Source organism: Macrobrachium rosenbergii, chromosome 43 (genome assembly GCF_040412425.1).
Source record: "Macrobrachium rosenbergii isolate ZJJX-2024 chromosome 43, ASM4041242v1, whole genome shotgun sequence".
Lineage (NCBI taxonomy): Eukaryota > Metazoa > Arthropoda > Malacostraca > Decapoda > Palaemonidae > Macrobrachium > Macrobrachium rosenbergii.
Window position 1 is genome coordinate 50,080,496 of NC_089783.1, and position 18,111 is coordinate 50,098,606.

Sequence of the window (18,111 nt, forward strand, 5' to 3'; positions counted from 1 at the left end):
ACCTTAAAACCCGGCAGACCTCAGAGTTCCATCAAACACTATTAAAGGTAAAAAATGACTAACATTTACCCAAGCATTTGAAAAAATCCCAAAAGGAAGTTGGAGTTCCAACTGACACTTCGACAGTGACAATGTTGAAAAATTATAACATGTGCAAGAAATTCCGTCCAATGCAGATACAATAAACAACAGACTTCGCAAAACAGCAGCAAAACATTGAAGAAATATAAAGGAGTTCATCCTGGAAAGTCTAGAGCCTATAACAACACTGACGTGGATGAGAGTCCTGTCCATCACTGGCACAGAACAGCATCATTTGTAATTTCAGATGAACCACAACTGGAAAATCATTACAACTTAATAGAAATGCATAGATCACATCAAACTAGAAGTAGATATGTAATCAGAATAAACTAAGAAGAAATTAAGCTATAAAGCATTAAGAGAAATTACACTGAATAAAAACAGAAGTGCACAGATTATGCTATATATAAAAGGTAAGTTTGTTCTTCAAAAATAAAAAAAATTACAAGAAGAAAAGATTAATGTCTATCAAAAGAGCACCGTATCTCACCATCAAATGATAACAGCCTGACACAGTCTGACACGTGACATTAGCCTGCATCTGCTAATGCCATGTAACACATAATTGCAGCTGGATCCGTGCCAATCTTTTTATCTTCTGTGCTCCTTTACCGAAATCTCTCTCTCTCTCTCTCTCTCTCTCTCTCTCTCTCTCTCTCTCTCTCTCTCTCTCTCTCTCTCTGAGTAGAACAGACTTTCTCTTGGTATCACTTTAATGGTCAATATTTATAATTGTATTTGCCTTTAATAAAACAGAACACACAATTTAGGCCAAAGGCTAAGATCTGAGACCTACGAGGTCATTCAGTGCCGAAAGGGAAATTGGTAGTAAGAACGTTTGAAAGATGTAACAGGAGGAAAAGCTCGCAGTTGCCCTTTGTAACAACTGTTAGAGAGGGTGGAAAGTCGGATGGAAGCAAGAGAAATGAACGGAGGTACAGTAAAAGGAACGATTGGGGTTGCAGCTAGGGGCCGAAGGGCTCTGCAAAGACCCTTAGGTAATGCCTATTACCCCCCTACGAGGAATTTGCCTTTAAATGTTTTAGTGGTTCTTCATTGGAAGGGTGGGTAGAGCTTTCGGCTAGCACGCCGTTGGCCCAGCGTTCGACTCTCCGAGCGGCCAATGAAGAATTAGAGGAATTTATTTCTGGTGATAGAAATTCATTTCTCGTTATAATGTGGTTCGGATTCCACAATAAGCTGTAGATCCCGTTGCTAGGTAACCAGTTGGTTCTTAGCAACGTAAAATAAATCTAATCCTTCGGGCCAGCCCTGGGAGAGCTGTTAACCAGCTCAGTGGTCTGGTTAAACTAAGATATAATTAACTTAAAGGCTTTATCAACCTTGAAGAATATGCCATCTACTGCATCCTATCCCAGCCTAGCTACAAGGCTCTTGCGTAACAGTTCAACAAAATCGTTGCTTAGAAGAGGAAAGTAAGCCATTGCAAAATTCATGACAAAGGCTGCGTGGCAGTGACCAAAATGACAGAGCATTGAATGGTCAACCATTTCTACTTTGATAACACCGGAATTAGGCCACTTCACCGTAACTCCTTCCGGGCTCGTTTTCCCGATTAATAAATAACTTCAGAAGGCTGCAAAGAAAAACCTTGGTAGATGGCACAATTCCCAACACTTCATTATCACATCAAAACTTCCACAGAAGCTTCAATAGAATAGAATACACGATTTAGGCCAAAGGCAAAGCGCTGGGACCTATGAGGTCATTCTGCGCTGAAACGGAAATTGAGAGTAAAAAGTTTTGAAAGGTGTAACAGGAGGAAAACCTCGAAGTTGCACTATAAGAGGGTGTCAAGTAAGATGGAAGAAAGAATATGAACGGAGGTACAGTAAAAGGAATGAAAGGGGATGCAGTTAGGGGCCGAGGGGACGCTGCAAAGAACCTTAAGTAATGCCTACAGTGCACCGCATGAGGTGCACTGACGGCTTTATCCCCCTATGGGGATCTACCTAAGATACAACCTAAGAAGCTGCAAAATATACCAAACATAGAGCCCATTATTAAATTGTTGCACCTCGGGTTAGAATAACACCTGTTTTAAATGTTATTCTAGAATAACATTTAAATATTTATGTTTGAATGGTTCACTTTGTTTGCTGGGCATTTTACAGCCAAAGAATGGTGTCAACGGAAAACAAGCCCAGATTTATGTGCACATCACGAAAATAGGGTACCAAAGTATGTGTAGATATTAGATTTGACGGATCGACACTGCTTCTGTATCTAAATTATACTGCATGTATGTCGAAAGAGCGTGTATCAAAACGGCAATGAATCCAGAGATCGTAGTCCAAACCGACTAGGCCTAAAGAAGATCGCGTGATTAAAATATTCAGAAAATACCTTTCATGCTTCGTTTCCAGTGTTCTTTAAAAATCAGATCTATTAACATACATTAAAAACTTCACACAATCATGGAAGAAGCAAATACAATGCCTATGAAAACTTGAGGTTACTGCAGAGAAAGTAACTAGGTCCCCCCTTAAAATTAACCACGGTAACAACACAACTTACTCCAACGTTCTCTTTGATGACGGGACCCCGAAAGAATGTGGATAACAATAACAACATCAAAGGAATACTTAAACTGATGGTGAATTATTCTCCAGTAACTTAGATGTTTTAATGTATCTCGATTAAAAAGAAAAAATTTAAAATAGGCATAAGCCATAACATTTTAAACAATAGCCTAAATGTACAGTGAAAAACAGTGTACTGCATGAACTCATCACGCACCACTACAGGAATACACATAAAATCGTTTTTAAATTATCACCTATGGCACATCGCTTTTGAACACTGCTTCGTAAAATGAACAATTGACTATAGGGTAAAAAGTGAAACTGATTTTGGCCATTAACTTTTGAAACTGATCAACAACTGATAACAATCATGTTATTGTTATCTACCAAGTTGAAAAGACAGCACCATTAATAGTGTTAGCTTGATCTTATTGCTTATGTCAAAAGACCTAGAATTTTGTTTTCTTCCAATAAATATTTCCTGATTTTACTAAAGTAGGATATACTATGACAGATATGTGTATATATATATATATATATATATATATATATATATATATATATATATATATATATTAAGGAATTGACACTACACCTCTTGCTCATGAACACCCCAGCGCTCTTTCTTACATCTGGCAGTACACTATCACATAGTTAAACCTTGCTCGCGAGCGCCATCTCTTTGAGATGCTCGCAATGTAGACTTCTCATCAGTTACTGAACAGAACTGGCGATTAAAATTACATAATCAGACAGTGATTATGTAATTTCAAGTCAATTATGTAATTGTTGTTAATTTCAAATCAGTTTTTGTTTCGCTGCAGTTCCGTTAAGTGTGTAAACTGCAAATTTTGTCTAGGAACTTCACTTACAAAGAACAATCCAGATTCTGGATAAAAAGAACAACTATTTTATACGAAACAAATCCTTTTCTAATATTTTCATGGTATGCATCTCTTGCTCTTTATATTTTAGTGAGTCTGTGACATGTACTTGAATATAAACACAATCGGGACCAACCATGACATTCTCGTCCATATTATACATTTTTGGCAACAGCGAAATAGCAAGGGAGTGAGAGACTTTGCTACTACTAAAGTCAGGTGATTGTTTTTCGTTTCCTGTTACATTTTATCAGAAAATGCGGTTGCATAAAATACGAGAAAAACATTTTAGGGGAGGGGGTCTTGGTAGGTAATACCGAATATCACAGTACGTTCTATGTATGAGCAATATATTTTAACAAATACCATATTGCAAGTGATTGGGATGTATCTGCTACAATTTTCTGCTTGAATCATTTGTCTTTAAAAGGTTTAGTTTATTAAACCACTTTCAAAACATGTTTTTACGTGATTTCCAAAGAGAACTGATGTTTTTGCTATTTTTTTATTTATATTAACAAAATCATCAGTATAACAAACATGCTAAAAGTAAGCAAACATATCCTGCAACGCATAGAATTATGGATATATCTGCAAATCTACTTCGTGAGAGTTACACAGATTTTATGTAAGGCTCTTTAGTGCTACTTATTGTACCTGTCTGTATTTGAGGGAGTATAGCAGGTCTTCTGCAAAATTTTGACATTTATTTATAGTGTTTTCCTTGAAATTATTCTAATTTATTTCTAAAATCAACCTAGAAGGGAGCAAACTAACTGCATTCTCTGGCACCTCAAAGGCAGGTGAATTACCTCACTCGATCTGCTTGACAACAGAGAACCTTCTGATCTGGAGATCAGTCCATTCCCCTGATACAGCAGTCAGAGCAGTGAGTGCATCTCCAGAGTGCACCTAAGAGTGTCTTCTGTCAACGAGACGCAGGTTCGACAACAGCAATTGACATGTTTCCCAGAAATCATTGTGCTCAAAAATGCCATTGCAGCTCAGCCTGAAGAAGTTAAAGAGGTTGGATACTATCCTGAATGAGCGCTGCTACAAGAGTGCATCTGGGGAATGCTCGTGGGATCATGAACATAAACTACTGCACCTGATGACAATGATCAGCAAATACTGAGCCGAGGCTGACTTGTAAACAGAGCAAGCACACTCCACATTATAAAACTCCCAATTATCACTCAAAGCCAAACTAGAAGAGACCATGGATGACTGCATACTATCATAAATGCACACCTCCTGTTCTAGATCAACCTGAAATATCCCGAGGACTTGCACAGTCACACGGCTCACAAAGACACCCAGCAGTATTATGTAACAGTAACGTGTCACATTTGAACCCGCCCCACATTGTATCCCTGCTAGTTATGCTGAAGCATGAACTAACAAGTAAAAATGCGCCTGAGTTTCTTCGGTACAATCGAGTTTTCTGTACAGACGCTACAGCATAATGCTGTATGAGCCGCGGCCCATGAAACTTTAACTACGGCCTGGTGGTGGCCTATCCTATATCGTTGCCATTAGCACACTTATGGCTAACTTGTTCCTTAAATAAAATAAAAAATGCTGAGGCCAGAGGGTTACAATTTGGTATGTTTGATGACTGGAGGGTGGATGATCAACATACCAATTTGCAGCCTTCTAGCCTCAGTAGCTTTTAAGATCTGAGGGCGGACAGAAATAGTGCAGCCAGAATAAAGTGCAGACGAACAGACAAAGCCAACACAACAGTTTTCTTTTACAGAAAACTAAAAATGAGTCCTGGAGCAGTACTTTGGGTCTGAGAACGAACGGGATGCCACTGGGTACTTGCATTGCCATGCAAGCATCTAAGCCAACGAATCTTCTGTATCAAAACTGTGTCAGAAAACCCCAAGTCAACCCATATTTATTATGCTACAGCAGGCATACTTGAGGAGGAGGAGGAGGAGGTATATGCTTGCATTTCTACACCTTTTCATGTGCACAGGTTTTACTCTCTGTTGGAGCACAGCTTATACTGGATACCACAGGAATATCTCCCAAAGGCAAGGCTACCACTACAAGATCCTTATCAGTGGGAGCAGTGGACACCTTAGTCAGGGGTCAATGGCAAAAAAACCAGTGAAAGTGGGTCTCCTAAAGTATCAAGAGACAGCAAAATCTTCTGCAGGTATTCCAACAATTCATATACCAACAGCAGGTGAAAAAGCAAGCACAGGTGGAGACAAACCACACTCACCAGCCTTACCTGACCTTGACCTGGGTCATCACTGTCGAAAAACTTGTCCTGATCACCAAACCCTCTCAGACTGAGTCCAGAAAAGAACAAGCACAACAGGCAGAAAGGGTAGCAATAGGGGTGGGAAGAAACCAAAAAGATTCAGTGGTGTCAATGGTAGAGTATACATTCTGCCATACGACAACTATGGACGCTCCTTGGCCTTGGTCATTTTCTTCCCAAACCTCCTTCACAGCTCAGAAGACCATCCAGCACACTACTCACTGGGCAAACACAGGATATAGGACCTATCCCCACAGAATGAAAAAAAAAATGGTGGACTCCACCAACAAGTACATTAAGCAGCTACAAACAAATTCACCTTCTTCACATCTCCACTGGTCACACTTTTTGTTCACACCCATGATGTCACGAAAACCACAGAAAATGAAGGGAAGTTACAAGTAAACATTCAGCTAAAGTGCAGTAACACCCCTCCACTTGACAGTGCTGAAGAAAAAGTTCTAGCTTACAGTAGGTGAGTAGGGACATCCCTTACTCACTTGCCTACCTCTAATTAACCATCTTGTTATTATTTTCCTAGAAACAAATATGATTTCCTCTTTCATCCTACTTCTCTATTCCTAACTAATTTCCACAGCTCTGCTTTCGCCATAACATTATATCATAATCTGACGCATCTACAGTACTTTAAAAATAACATATGAACACCAAAATTACTATTGCCTCACACCACCCAAACTGTGCTTTCCCCAGCTATAGCCTACAACATACTCTTGCTACTCCTGCACACACCATCATTGCATACATGTGCAGTTTCCAATATCCCAAAGTTGCATTAACGATAGGTGAATGCTAGGTAAAATCATGGTATTACAGTACACAGGGATTGCGCATGATTCTCTATTATTTTCCCCTTTATTATGACAACTGCAATAAATTTCTTTCTCTAACAAATCATAGAAATCACTAGTTTTGGAGTTTAAATGGTTGATTATCAAAATTTACTAAACATTGGAACTTATGGAAATTTAAAACCTATGAAAATAAATTATGAATACAATAATTCAGCAACTACTACAAATACCAGTGACGGGATACACAGGATACGCCATTAGTAGTGGATATCACTAAACACGAGAAAGACCAAAACCTCTATAGGTCATTAGTAGTGGATATCAATAAATACGAGAAGAACCCAAATCTATTGTGGGTCATTTATTGTTAAAATTTGTCCTTGAATGGTAATTACAGCGATACACAATAATCTAACATTACCCAGCCTAACCTAACTTGTGTAACATCCCGGTCCTTGCCTGAAGGACCACAGCTTGGACCCCTCCCTAAAACTAGTAACATACCTTTGGCCTAATAAAAGCATGAGTTCATTCAAATCTTAAGATTTAGGCTTTGTACTTTTCACCCTGATTTGGATACCATCCTGATACTAGGATTAAAGCAATGGCTGGGCATTTAGCCTACTAAGAGAATTATAAAATCCTGAAACGTATTAAAATGCATTTGTAATGGCTTTTCTCCAAGAAAAGAAAAGTTGCAAACGGCATAATAGAAAGCAAAATCAAAACAATACACAATACACTGTTCACCAACAAATCATAACATTAAGCCTACAACAATAACAAACACTCACCTTTTGACTGAAGATCAACATGTTCCTTAGAGAATGGCAGTCCTCTGTAAAAATCTTTATTTACAGAGGGTTACCTCTGGATGGATCACAAAATCATGGCGAACCATCTGAAAAGAAAGTCTGCATTAGGTTAGGTTACGTATAAATAAAGAAGTTATTAGTAGGCTTGAACACGTCTGGCTACGCTAAATGGTAAAATTCTATAAGTTGTCAATAAGACTCCAGCCAGCCAATTTTGCACAAAAAACCATTTTGGGTTTTTCATGCAAAAATGACTAGGAAATGATAGGGAACTAAAATAACCTTAAAATACCAATATAACTTAACCCAGGGGGTGTTTTCTGGTTATAATTTTGTCGTATTAGCTATGGAGGGGGGGTATTCTTACCTTATAAGTCATAATTTGATTAATTTTTTATTTATCATTTGCACATAGTGTTAATGGGGTTCAAAATAACGAGAATGAAGACCTCTTTTCAAAAATTTAGGTTACAATTTCATAGCGGGTATTGGCAACTTATAAAATAATACGCGGTAAATAATGCGTTTGACTGATTTATTACAAAACAAAAAGCTAACAAAAAGGCTAAGCTATATCATCTCTGAATACAAAATTTTGAGAAATTTTCGATAAACGAGATGCTATTACCAGTTACTAAGAATAACCCTTTCAAGATTAAGTTGGCCATTCGAAAAGCTAAAAAAAACAAACGTGTGCAGGTACAGGGGTAGGCCCTTTTCAAGAAAGGTAAACAGGACACTCACCCCAATTCATGCTCCTGGAAACTTAATGTTACTGCACCTAATTTTCATCAACGTGCACAATTCGATTAAGAAAGCGATTATTATAATAAAAAAAAAAGCGCAATACAAACACCAATGGAAAGGGGACACTTGTCACGATAATTTTAAGTAGGGAACCGGTTCGAGTAATCGCATTAAGCTCACTGGGAAATCCAACACTAGTTACACTTCTGACTTCACTTTTTATTATTCTATGGTAAAATGGTATTATTCTTTTATTTTTACTTCATGAGATTTCTGCAGTGAACTCGCCGCCGATATTTCCCACTTCTTTATTTAAACTCAAAAATTATTTTTTCAACTCGTGTAGAACTTTATAGCATTTTATCAACACTCCACATTCACAATTGTGCAAACAAAACTTGACTAAATGAAGCAGCGGTAACCTCATAATTATATAGTATATAAGATTCTAATTTTCTTTGCTTCCTTTTCTAGTCACATCTTTTTAAGGATTAAAAATTAATTATTTTTTTATTTCAGTTTTAAATTTTCAGATTATTTGTAGTAAACAACAAGTGCTTATGGGCACACGGTTGGCTTAATCTGTCAATTACACAAGTGTCAGCACTAAAGAGGCAATGTTACTTTCATGGTTTTATATATATATATATATATTATATATATATATATATATATATATATATATATATATATATATATATATATATATATATACATTGCAATAATTGCATGTAAATTATTCGTAACTTTCACGTAGTAGCTATTTTTAATTTGTTTTGCTCAGTCACGAAAAGCTGAATTAGTCTTTTCCCCAACCATGGATTTTTCTGTATTTAAGTGGGAACCTTTTTGGTCAAGTATTGAGGATTGTGCTCGGCTCTCTCATACGGGAAGGACGGCTCTTACCTACGGCTTTATGTTAGCAGTACCTCTAAGAGGAATCGATCACGGCTTTGGAGGATTGGTTGTGGGATGCTTTGGTGCTTGCCATAATCCCTCACCTACCAAAGATTACCTTTTCCTGGTTCCCTGCGATGGATTATGCTCCTTTGCCTCCTGGAGTTCTCCTTTATTTTCACCTGCAATACCCGCTCGACTTGTGGGTGTGATTTTTACAGCTCAGCGCCTGCCACTGCTGCCTTGCTTGTCCTTCAGAGTCGTGACAAGGCTTGTTCTGTATTATACATTTTGTGAGGGTATAAGAATTATTCATTCCACTTTGGGATGTCACTGACGCGTGTCATTTTCACCCTGCCAGTGTGTAGCATTTCTTCTTGCCTTTTGGATAGCCTTATTGCTGCATTACTTCAGTGCTCCTCACCAGCATCAATTTATATATAATCATTATGGCATCATCAATTATTAGTGTAAATATTAGTTTTTTTGTTGGTATTGTATAAATTGTAAGAATAGGTTTAAAGTTCTCTTCTTTCTATTTTCTCTTGCTGCCATGTGCTAGAGTTCAAAAAGTGTGTCAGTTTAATTCCTACCTCTTCCTAATTTCTTTCACTTTGACTTCATAAATGAGTGAAAGTTAGCTAGGCAAATGACGGTAGTATTTGTGTATTGATGTTGAATGTGTTTCTAACCCCTAAGTATTCAGCTTTTTGGGGACTGTCTAACTCACCAAGGTCTCTCTTGTAATAAATTCATCTGGTTATTTTTCTTGTTTTTTTTTTTTTACCCCTTTTTGAGTATTCCCTATTGTCCTTTTGTGCTACTGAGGTCCAGCTCTTTGGAGTATATTAATAAAATATCCACTGTGGCCCACATCACTAAGGTGTGAAAGAACCTGATTTGGGTAATATCTACGTAAATTACTGTAGCAGTCGAAGGTGGTCATTACAATATATATATATATATATATATATATATATATATATATATATATATATATATATATAAAACTGAATCACAAACACATATATAAATTAATAATATATATACACATGCATATATATAAAAAACTGAATCACGAAAATATTTAACGTGATTAATGTATAAATAAAGGCAAATGCCACGAAGGTCAGGGAAACAACAGAGTGGCGCAAGGCCTTTCAACTTACTCTCCTTTACTTAACAGACTGATAGAAATATAAGAATAAGTTTACAAAGAAAGCTTGTTTAAATGACAGGTGGGGATTATAAAGGAAAATATGTACCTGGAATCCAACACAGTTGAAGAATTAGTGGGCCTACCAAAACAGGGGTAAATATTTAAGAGGTTTTACAAAAGATTAGGCCCAACAGCTCATAAGCAAGGAAAAGACAATTAAAAGATTATACAGGGAAAGAGAATGACCACCAAAAAATGACTGTGGAAAGAATATGCTGATTACATATTTTGTAAAATTACAACTCAATAATTCTCCTTTTGGTAAACAATAACAATTTCTGCAAAGTGAACATTTTCACAAAAAAATATATTAAACACACAAATACATAGAAAATATATATAAGGTAACTAATTAGTAATTAAGTCAGTGATTTTACCTTTAAGGTCAATCTTGAACATTTTACTAATACAGGGGTCCAAATAATACATGCCAGGGCTAAGGTTAAAATTACAACTCGAAGTAAGCTGTATAACAGCAGATTCTAAAAGATTTCGTGAAAAGAAATCTTTCAATCTGGCAATCACTGAGCTTTCAGTCCAATCTATCCTGTGACAGTTTTCACTTAAATGAATGAATGTTGCACTGGATGTTTGCCAAGTTTTGACAGATTACTTATGCTGTTTAATTCGTACTTCTAAATCCTTGCTGGATTGGCCAAGATAAAAAGAAGGGCAGTCCAAGCATGGGATTTTATGTATTATGTTGTTGCTTTCCTTAGGGCAATTTTTTTTTTTTTTTGCATGCCCTCTCTAAGGCTTCTCGTCTCACTCTTTCCATAATAATAAAAGAGGGCTAAGAAGACATAACACCTTTCGCAGTCAACATTTTGAAGAATGGCTTTATCAGAGAAAACGAGAATTATTTCATAAATGCTCAATTATAGAGGGTAAAACAATTGGAAAATATTTTGGAATAAGGGTTCAAATATTATCTTTTTTTCTTCATAAGTTTCCTTATGAGCATCCAAAAGCGCAAATATCTAAAGAAAATACTGTATTTCTGAATTAGAATGGCAAATAAATGCGATGAAAGACGATTGAAGCCTAGAAATGATTTCTGTAAAAATTGAAAAAACTGGGGAAAAGATATCAAAATACTACCATGTAGAAAAATATCTAAAATAAAAAAAAGTATTTCTAGGAAATTGAGCATGTGTAAAAATATTGTGAGATAGATAGGTAGATGGACAGATAGATGAAATTATTTTTTTCCATATTTATCCGATCTGCAATTTTGTAGACTACAAAAATAAAAACTTATTGATAGTTACTCTATTGGAAATTAAAATGAATTGATTTAGTTAAACAGCCTTTCCGTTTAACCTTCGCTTCAAATATTAAAAGCTTCTTTTACTTACATTCCGTATACTGCATCAATTTCCACGATAGCTAGATCACTATGATGATAAATCTGTGAAAGAATAAGAAAAGTAAATGATTATGAAAGAGCTTGGTAGCTCCAAGAGGCTTGTCAATGTGAGGACTGTTGTTGCTACGGGAGATTTGCCCGTTCGCCCGCATTTCCCTAGGAAGCGAACCTCTCTTCTCATTCTCGATAAATGGAAATGCTTCCCATCATACAACGAGACCAATAATAATTATGCGTGCACGTGTGTGTGTGTGTGTGTGTGTGTGAGGGTCTTTATGAGGTTTGAATTAACTCGTATTTTAGGTTAAGTTATATGCAAACATGATGTGCCAGCTTGTATGTGCATATATTGTTTATTGGCCATTCTGGCATTTATATTCAAGAAAGAATTAATAACATAACGAAGCCCACCACATTAATAATTTAGCTTCTCTTCATTACAATAACAGATGCTCAAGTCAATAAGAAGAGAAATCGCGAGTTGCACTCTAAACATTTTTCACATCTGTAGTCAGCTGATAAACCAAAACATTAACAACTATCCTTTGAATTCCTTTCCTTCTCTCTCTTCACGGCTGGTGGTGCGACAAACAACCCTATCAAACACTCAAGGACAAAGTATCTTCATTTCCGTGATAGCGCACAGTTTTTTGAGCAAAATTGTTGTAAAACTGACTCGGCATAATTTGATGATGAAAATAACCACCTGAGTTTGAGGTGTTATAAATTTATATTAGAAAAAGCTAGACACAATTTTGGTTAGTACAGGTTGGTTGTACGCAGGGTAAGAAAGCTTTCTGAGGGCACTTAAACTTACATAGTATGAACTTATAGTTTTTCTCCCAAAAGTGAAGCATGTTGGCCCATTCAGAAGGAAACTGGGTAAAACTGAAAACTATAGGCCCTCTGGTTCGGTAACTACCGGTTAATGTGATAAATGGGCGTCGTGTTCAGTACCATTCATCCCCTTGGGGGTGAATATAAAAATATAAACAAAAGACGGTAAATAGCAGAAATATAAACAAAAGACAAAACATAAACAAAAACATACAGTAAATATTCTTCTGTTGGCGAGTTGTAGGAACCTGGATGCATTAGTAGTCTTCAGTTTTATCTGGAAATTGATTCTTTCATAGCCTTGGCCTAAGTTTAATGTGAATGTTTTTTACATTTTTTTTTAGTTTCAGAAAAATTTTATGTCTTAACCAGTATTTTATTATGGACTTTAAAATATCTTTTTCCAGTGTTTTAATGTGTGCTTTGAACATTTCTGTCTTTAGTTTCATTAGCAAAGACTTAACTAACCTAATCTAACCTAGGATACCAGGTCCTTACTTAGTGTATGATATTGATATGAAAGCATTCCATAAATTTACCTTAACCTGAATGAGAACTATAAGTGGGATTAATGTCCATGTATTTCAATCATTTTGTGTTTTCTCCCACCCAAAATCCCACTTTCCCACTGTGGTCCCTCAGATTTTAGGATATTAGGGTGGGGTCCACTATGTCTAAAAGTACTCATTTGCTAATAGATCTGATGTCAGAAATGTTCCATGCACACATTGAAGAATTGGAAAATTATATTTTCAAGTCCAAAGTGCATTAATGGTTTAAAGTAAAATAATACCCTTTAATTCACTGTGTTGTCACCAGCCTTGAAATTCAGTCAAAGTTTTTATAAATTAAAGTGACAAGGGAATTATGGACGTATGGAGAGAGTTAGAGTGAGTCCCTTACATAAATGGCGATGGTTTGTATTTCCATGGGAACAGCTACCAAAGTTACCTGTATTTTTCACTGCTTTTTAGACCAGAACATCGTATCATAATCCTAACTGAGTTACCTCGCATAGTCCATGATGCAAAAAAGGAAAAACTCACTTGCCTATATGCAGTTAATTACCTTGTTCCTAAATTTCACCAGCCATTCCCAGTTTGCACTGATGAATGATCCTACATAAAAGGCTCTGTTATGAAAACCTAGGAAAAATACAGATTACTTAAAAAATTTGGTGTATTTTTATAAATAACAAACTAGACCCATTTATTTTAATCCATTCTCCACCATCCCTGCACAGTTCCTGGTGGTGAAGGCAAAAGTGCTGTTATTGACAGGTTACTAAGCAGCACCCCACTACTCACCTACCTGCAAATCACCTTGTTAACAAACTTCAACAACTGTTGACGTTTATCTACAAGAATATTTCTTATATAAAGGCCCTAATATCACTGAAAATAATTAACTGTTAGGAAACTTGGGGCTTTGGTAAAAAAAACAAAAAGTGAAAAATGCCATTTGCAATGGTGAAATATGCTCAAAACACTAGAGAAGCAGATTAGAAAATAAATGTTAATGTGTGTAATCATGGTCACTAGAAAAGAGGAAAAAAACCGGAAATGTGGGAGTGGTACAGTAATTACAGGACACATTCTAACCTAACCTAGCAGTGTCTAACCTGACAGGTGGGTCACATTCCCCACTGGGGTCTCTTGTCTTGGGGGCCTCGAGTGCTCGACCTTTCAAGGCCGTGCTCTCGATTCCAGTTATTAGAAGTCTGCATCTAAGACTGGTTCTGTGCCTGTCCCTCCTCGGTTTTCTTCAGAAGCTGAGAGGAGCTTACTCCCGATGATTGTTCTTACGAGATTTGGGAGTCTCGCCATGCGCTCGGACCCCTTGGAATCTCGAGCGCTCGGATTCCTTGGGATCGCAAGTGCTCGACTAGCGAGTCATTGAGTGTCCAGGATTCTGCAGAATCTCAGGCACTCCCCAAACCAGTGTTAGGGAGTTCACTGTCCAGTCTGGTTTAGGCACAGCTGTTTTGACATTTCGTGCCTGCTTTGTTTTGAGTGCTCTGTCAGTTCCAGTTCCGAAACTTGTGTCTCAGGCCCTTGGTTCGAGCACTTGAGTTAGCAGACAAGAATCCCCGTTCAGCCTTCTGCTTGTCCTCTGGACAATGGCAGGCTAGCCCTTCCTCAGCCCCTAGAAGGCTCAGGCTTCAAAGGAAGCTCACAGAACACCCAACCTTCCTTATTCTCTTCTTAGAAAGGGCACATACATGTGTCTCTTTCAACCCTCTTTCCAATCAGGAAGAGGGCAGAGGGAGGAGAGGAAGGGAGAATGCTTGGAACGGCATTTTCCTCCCGCTGTTGCCTTGATGGAGTGACTGTCAAGTCACTGGACCATATGACAGTAACGTAGCCAAGACCTGGTAGTGGATATCTTTCAGGAGAAGTATCTGTCTTTTCTGGGTCCTGGGCACCTTTCATTGATCTTCCATTCCGGCTCCTCTCCCCTGTTCCCGACTTCAGGAGCAGCCAGCCTGGCTAGAGCTAGTCATCTTCAGTGTCCTGTCGTCGCCACAGAAGCTGTTCCCTCAGGGGCAGCTTCGCCTTCTATTCTCTTCATGAAGAATGAAGATCTGCTTCCAGTTCTTAATCCTTTCCTCTCTCAAAGGATGAGGGAGGATTTAGGCTGGTGCTTGATCAACAGGAACCTCTGAATATGCCCGCATATTATCCTTGCAACATGCTTCTGTTCTCAGATACACCAACCGGGGAATAGATGCACAACTGTAAGCCCGTTGTCCTCGAGGTGTGTGACCAAGATGATAAGTACCTTCTCATCAACATCCTGGAACTCAAGGCAGTTTCCTGGCCCTCCGTGAGTTTAGCAACAACACTGCAGTAGTGGTGTATGTCAACAAACAAGAGGGTCTCGTTTCTCTCCTGTTGCTTCGATTGACTTTGCAGAGAATGGGACTTGAACCGACACTTGCTGGAACTGGTGTCTGATGCAGTAAGCTTACACATTGGGCACCTGTTCTTTTTTTCTTTCCTAGAATCATAGAAGTAATCTCGCTCCTTCCTGTAGCAGGGGGAGGAAGGAGGCCCTGGCAATAAGACAAGATTTACTGAGATGGGGAGATGCAGATGCTTTTTGTGAGTTACACATGTTTTGTCTAATATTTCTGTGTGCTTTTCTTTGCAAAATTACAATTATAGCTGACATACTGTCATAAAAGGTAAGAACTAAAACCAACAGCAATCCATGGGTATATTTATGAGCAAATAAATAAAAAGACATCATGGGATAGAGGGGCAATACATTCCCCCATCAAGTCTCAAGGCATACTAATCCCCCCCTCTGTCCTGTGGTGAGCTACAGAGTTGCCATAAGTCATTTATCGACGATTGAAGGCTATGAACATCTTTCCTGCTGAATTCATCCAAATCATTTGGCGCATAATATTAATACTCATATGACTTAGCCCATCCATCACTCAAAACCTGTTATAGATACTCATTTGATGATGACCATTCGTTAAGGGTTAAACAAGGCACCTTGTTAGCTCTTAAAGACTTTGACCAGTAGACTTTCAATTCTAGTAGTTCATTCTCTTGCAAAGGCTGTAACCTTACAATGTAGGACCAATGAGGGTCCACCTTCCTAAATAGCTACTCAGGCTGTTGTAAAATAATGGGCATGATAAAAAAATACAATTGTTAAAGAATGAAATATATTTTATACAAACACATCACTACAAAATTTTAAGAATGAAATATATTTTATACAAGCACATCACTACAAAATTTTTCAGGGCCCTTATCCCAACCCACTCTCCCTTTGGCAGTAATTCAGACAACAATTGAAGTGATATTATTTCTATTGATTGGCACTTTATAATGTGAATGAGCAGATGATAAGATGGAAACTTTTACTGCTTTTTTAGTGTAAAACTTTCACTGCTTCTTGAGTGTTTGGTAAATGAGCTGATGCACATTTAAGACTATTTGTAAAGTGAGAGAGATGTATGTAAAAAATGAAGTTAAGTTTTAGAAAGAAAATTGTTTTTATATAAGTAGCATACCATGTAATCACATAGCCTATGTTTCTAACTCATGCGGCAGCTGAAATTTGAAGTTCGCTGTATTGATTAAGGCTATAACTTTCATATCTCAGGGCAATTTTTCATCAGTTTAGAGTGGTCTGTAGACAAAGAATATTAAAGTGTATTTTCATTTCTTCCTTGCAGATAAAGATGTTAATGATGCGGTGTGGTAGAATAGGGGTCATTAGGCGCCCTGATGCAGTATCTCGATTGTTGTATCCCATTTCTCAGGTGGCTCATCCCCGTAAATGGCAGAAGATTCATACATCAGCAGTTTTTTCCTATCCAAGATGTGAACTCACATCTGTGAGGTTAGATATTTGATGATTTGTATTGTATGATAGACTTGAAAAAACCTCTGTTTAACGTGCTTTGACATTAGGCCAAAAGGCAGGTTCAAGTGTACTGTTTACAAATATATTAATTATATCATCCAAGTGCTGGTTGAAACTTGCTGTTTAAGAGTGTGAAATGCCTGTTATTGGTGTGGTCGCATGACAGTTTGAGTCAACTCAGTGACAGAACAAACTGGCATTACAGTAGATTTGTTCTTACGGAAATACAAACCTTCACTTTTATATAGGAGTATCCTTCAGAGCAAGCTGGATCAGTCATTGAAAATTAACAAGGTTGTTAACTGGTGGAGATGAGGCAGATTGTGGAGGAGTAACCTTCACTCATCTTTTGTTGCTACTTACTTTTTCTGTGATTGCTGAATAGTGCAGATGTGCATCGCTTGACTGACCTACCTGACTTTTGGTTGAGAAACTTGTATGAGTAACCTGCTCTGTTTGAATGTGTTTTTGTTGTCTTTTTTAATCACTATGGTGAAAAATCATGAACAATGCCATTGTGAGGACTGTGGGTATCCTTATGGGTAGTTCATGTCTCCTTTAATGGTTATTCCTCTTTTTATAGGGGTAAGTTTTACCCTAGGACTTCTTGTAGGAAGTGTGCTGGTTGGGATTTGCTGCAGTGGGAGAAGTTTGACAAGCAGAGGGTGAAAGACAGGAAGCATTCGCTGGCTTCCTTCGGGGGTTGGGGGGAATATGCCCCCAAATTCTTCTAGCTCCTTGTCTCTGCTTCCTTCATCCCTGTCCAACTACCTAGTGGTACTACCCCTTCTAGAAGGGATAGTGCTAGAGTTAGGTAACCTGCCCACACCCTCTCTGCTGTAAAAGGCAGAATGCATTAACTCCAAAAATACGATTTTTGCAAATTTGGTATTTATGGAAAGAGCAGAGAGATGAATGCAGCCATTATGGCACAGATATAACTAGCGAAAAGTTTTGAGTACTTAGATCTTTAACTTCAATTTTCTCGAAACAAGGATTTAGGAGTTAAGGGCTCTGCATTTTTACTGGAGCCCTCCTTTTAGGATGAAGTAGTTGGTGCTGGAGGTGTTCCTTCAGCAACTGCTTTGTCCTCCATTTCATCTGACTATGATGAAACCAGGTACCTGTAAGACTCTTACATCATCATTGGAGTACCTGGAAAAGATGTGGCCTAAACTGAATATTCCTGGTAATCCTTTCACAGCCTTACTCAATAACTTGGAGAAGGAGG

The 18,111-nt window shown here is 37.7% G+C and overlaps 1 protein-coding gene across 3 annotated transcripts in view; it reads left to right on the top strand.

Moving 5' to 3' along the window:
- Positions 1-12,171: 12,171 nt before the first annotated feature.
- D2hgdh (D-2-hydroxyglutaric acid dehydrogenase) overlaps positions 12,172-18,111 on the top strand; it is a 30,199-nt gene continuing 24,259 nt past the window's right edge. Inside the window, exons 1-2 of one of the 3 annotated variants that reach the window (XM_067087170.1) lie at positions 12,172-12,272; positions 16,690-16,856. In XM_067087170.1, the coding sequence (XP_066943271.1) occupies positions 16,696-16,856 (161 nt within the window). In that variant the 5' untranslated portion in view covers positions 12,172-12,272; positions 16,690-16,695. Of the gene's footprint in view, positions 12,423-16,689; positions 16,857-18,111 lie in introns of all 3 variants that reach the window. The other 2 variants (XM_067087171.1, XM_067087172.1) reach the window with 2 other exon arrangements.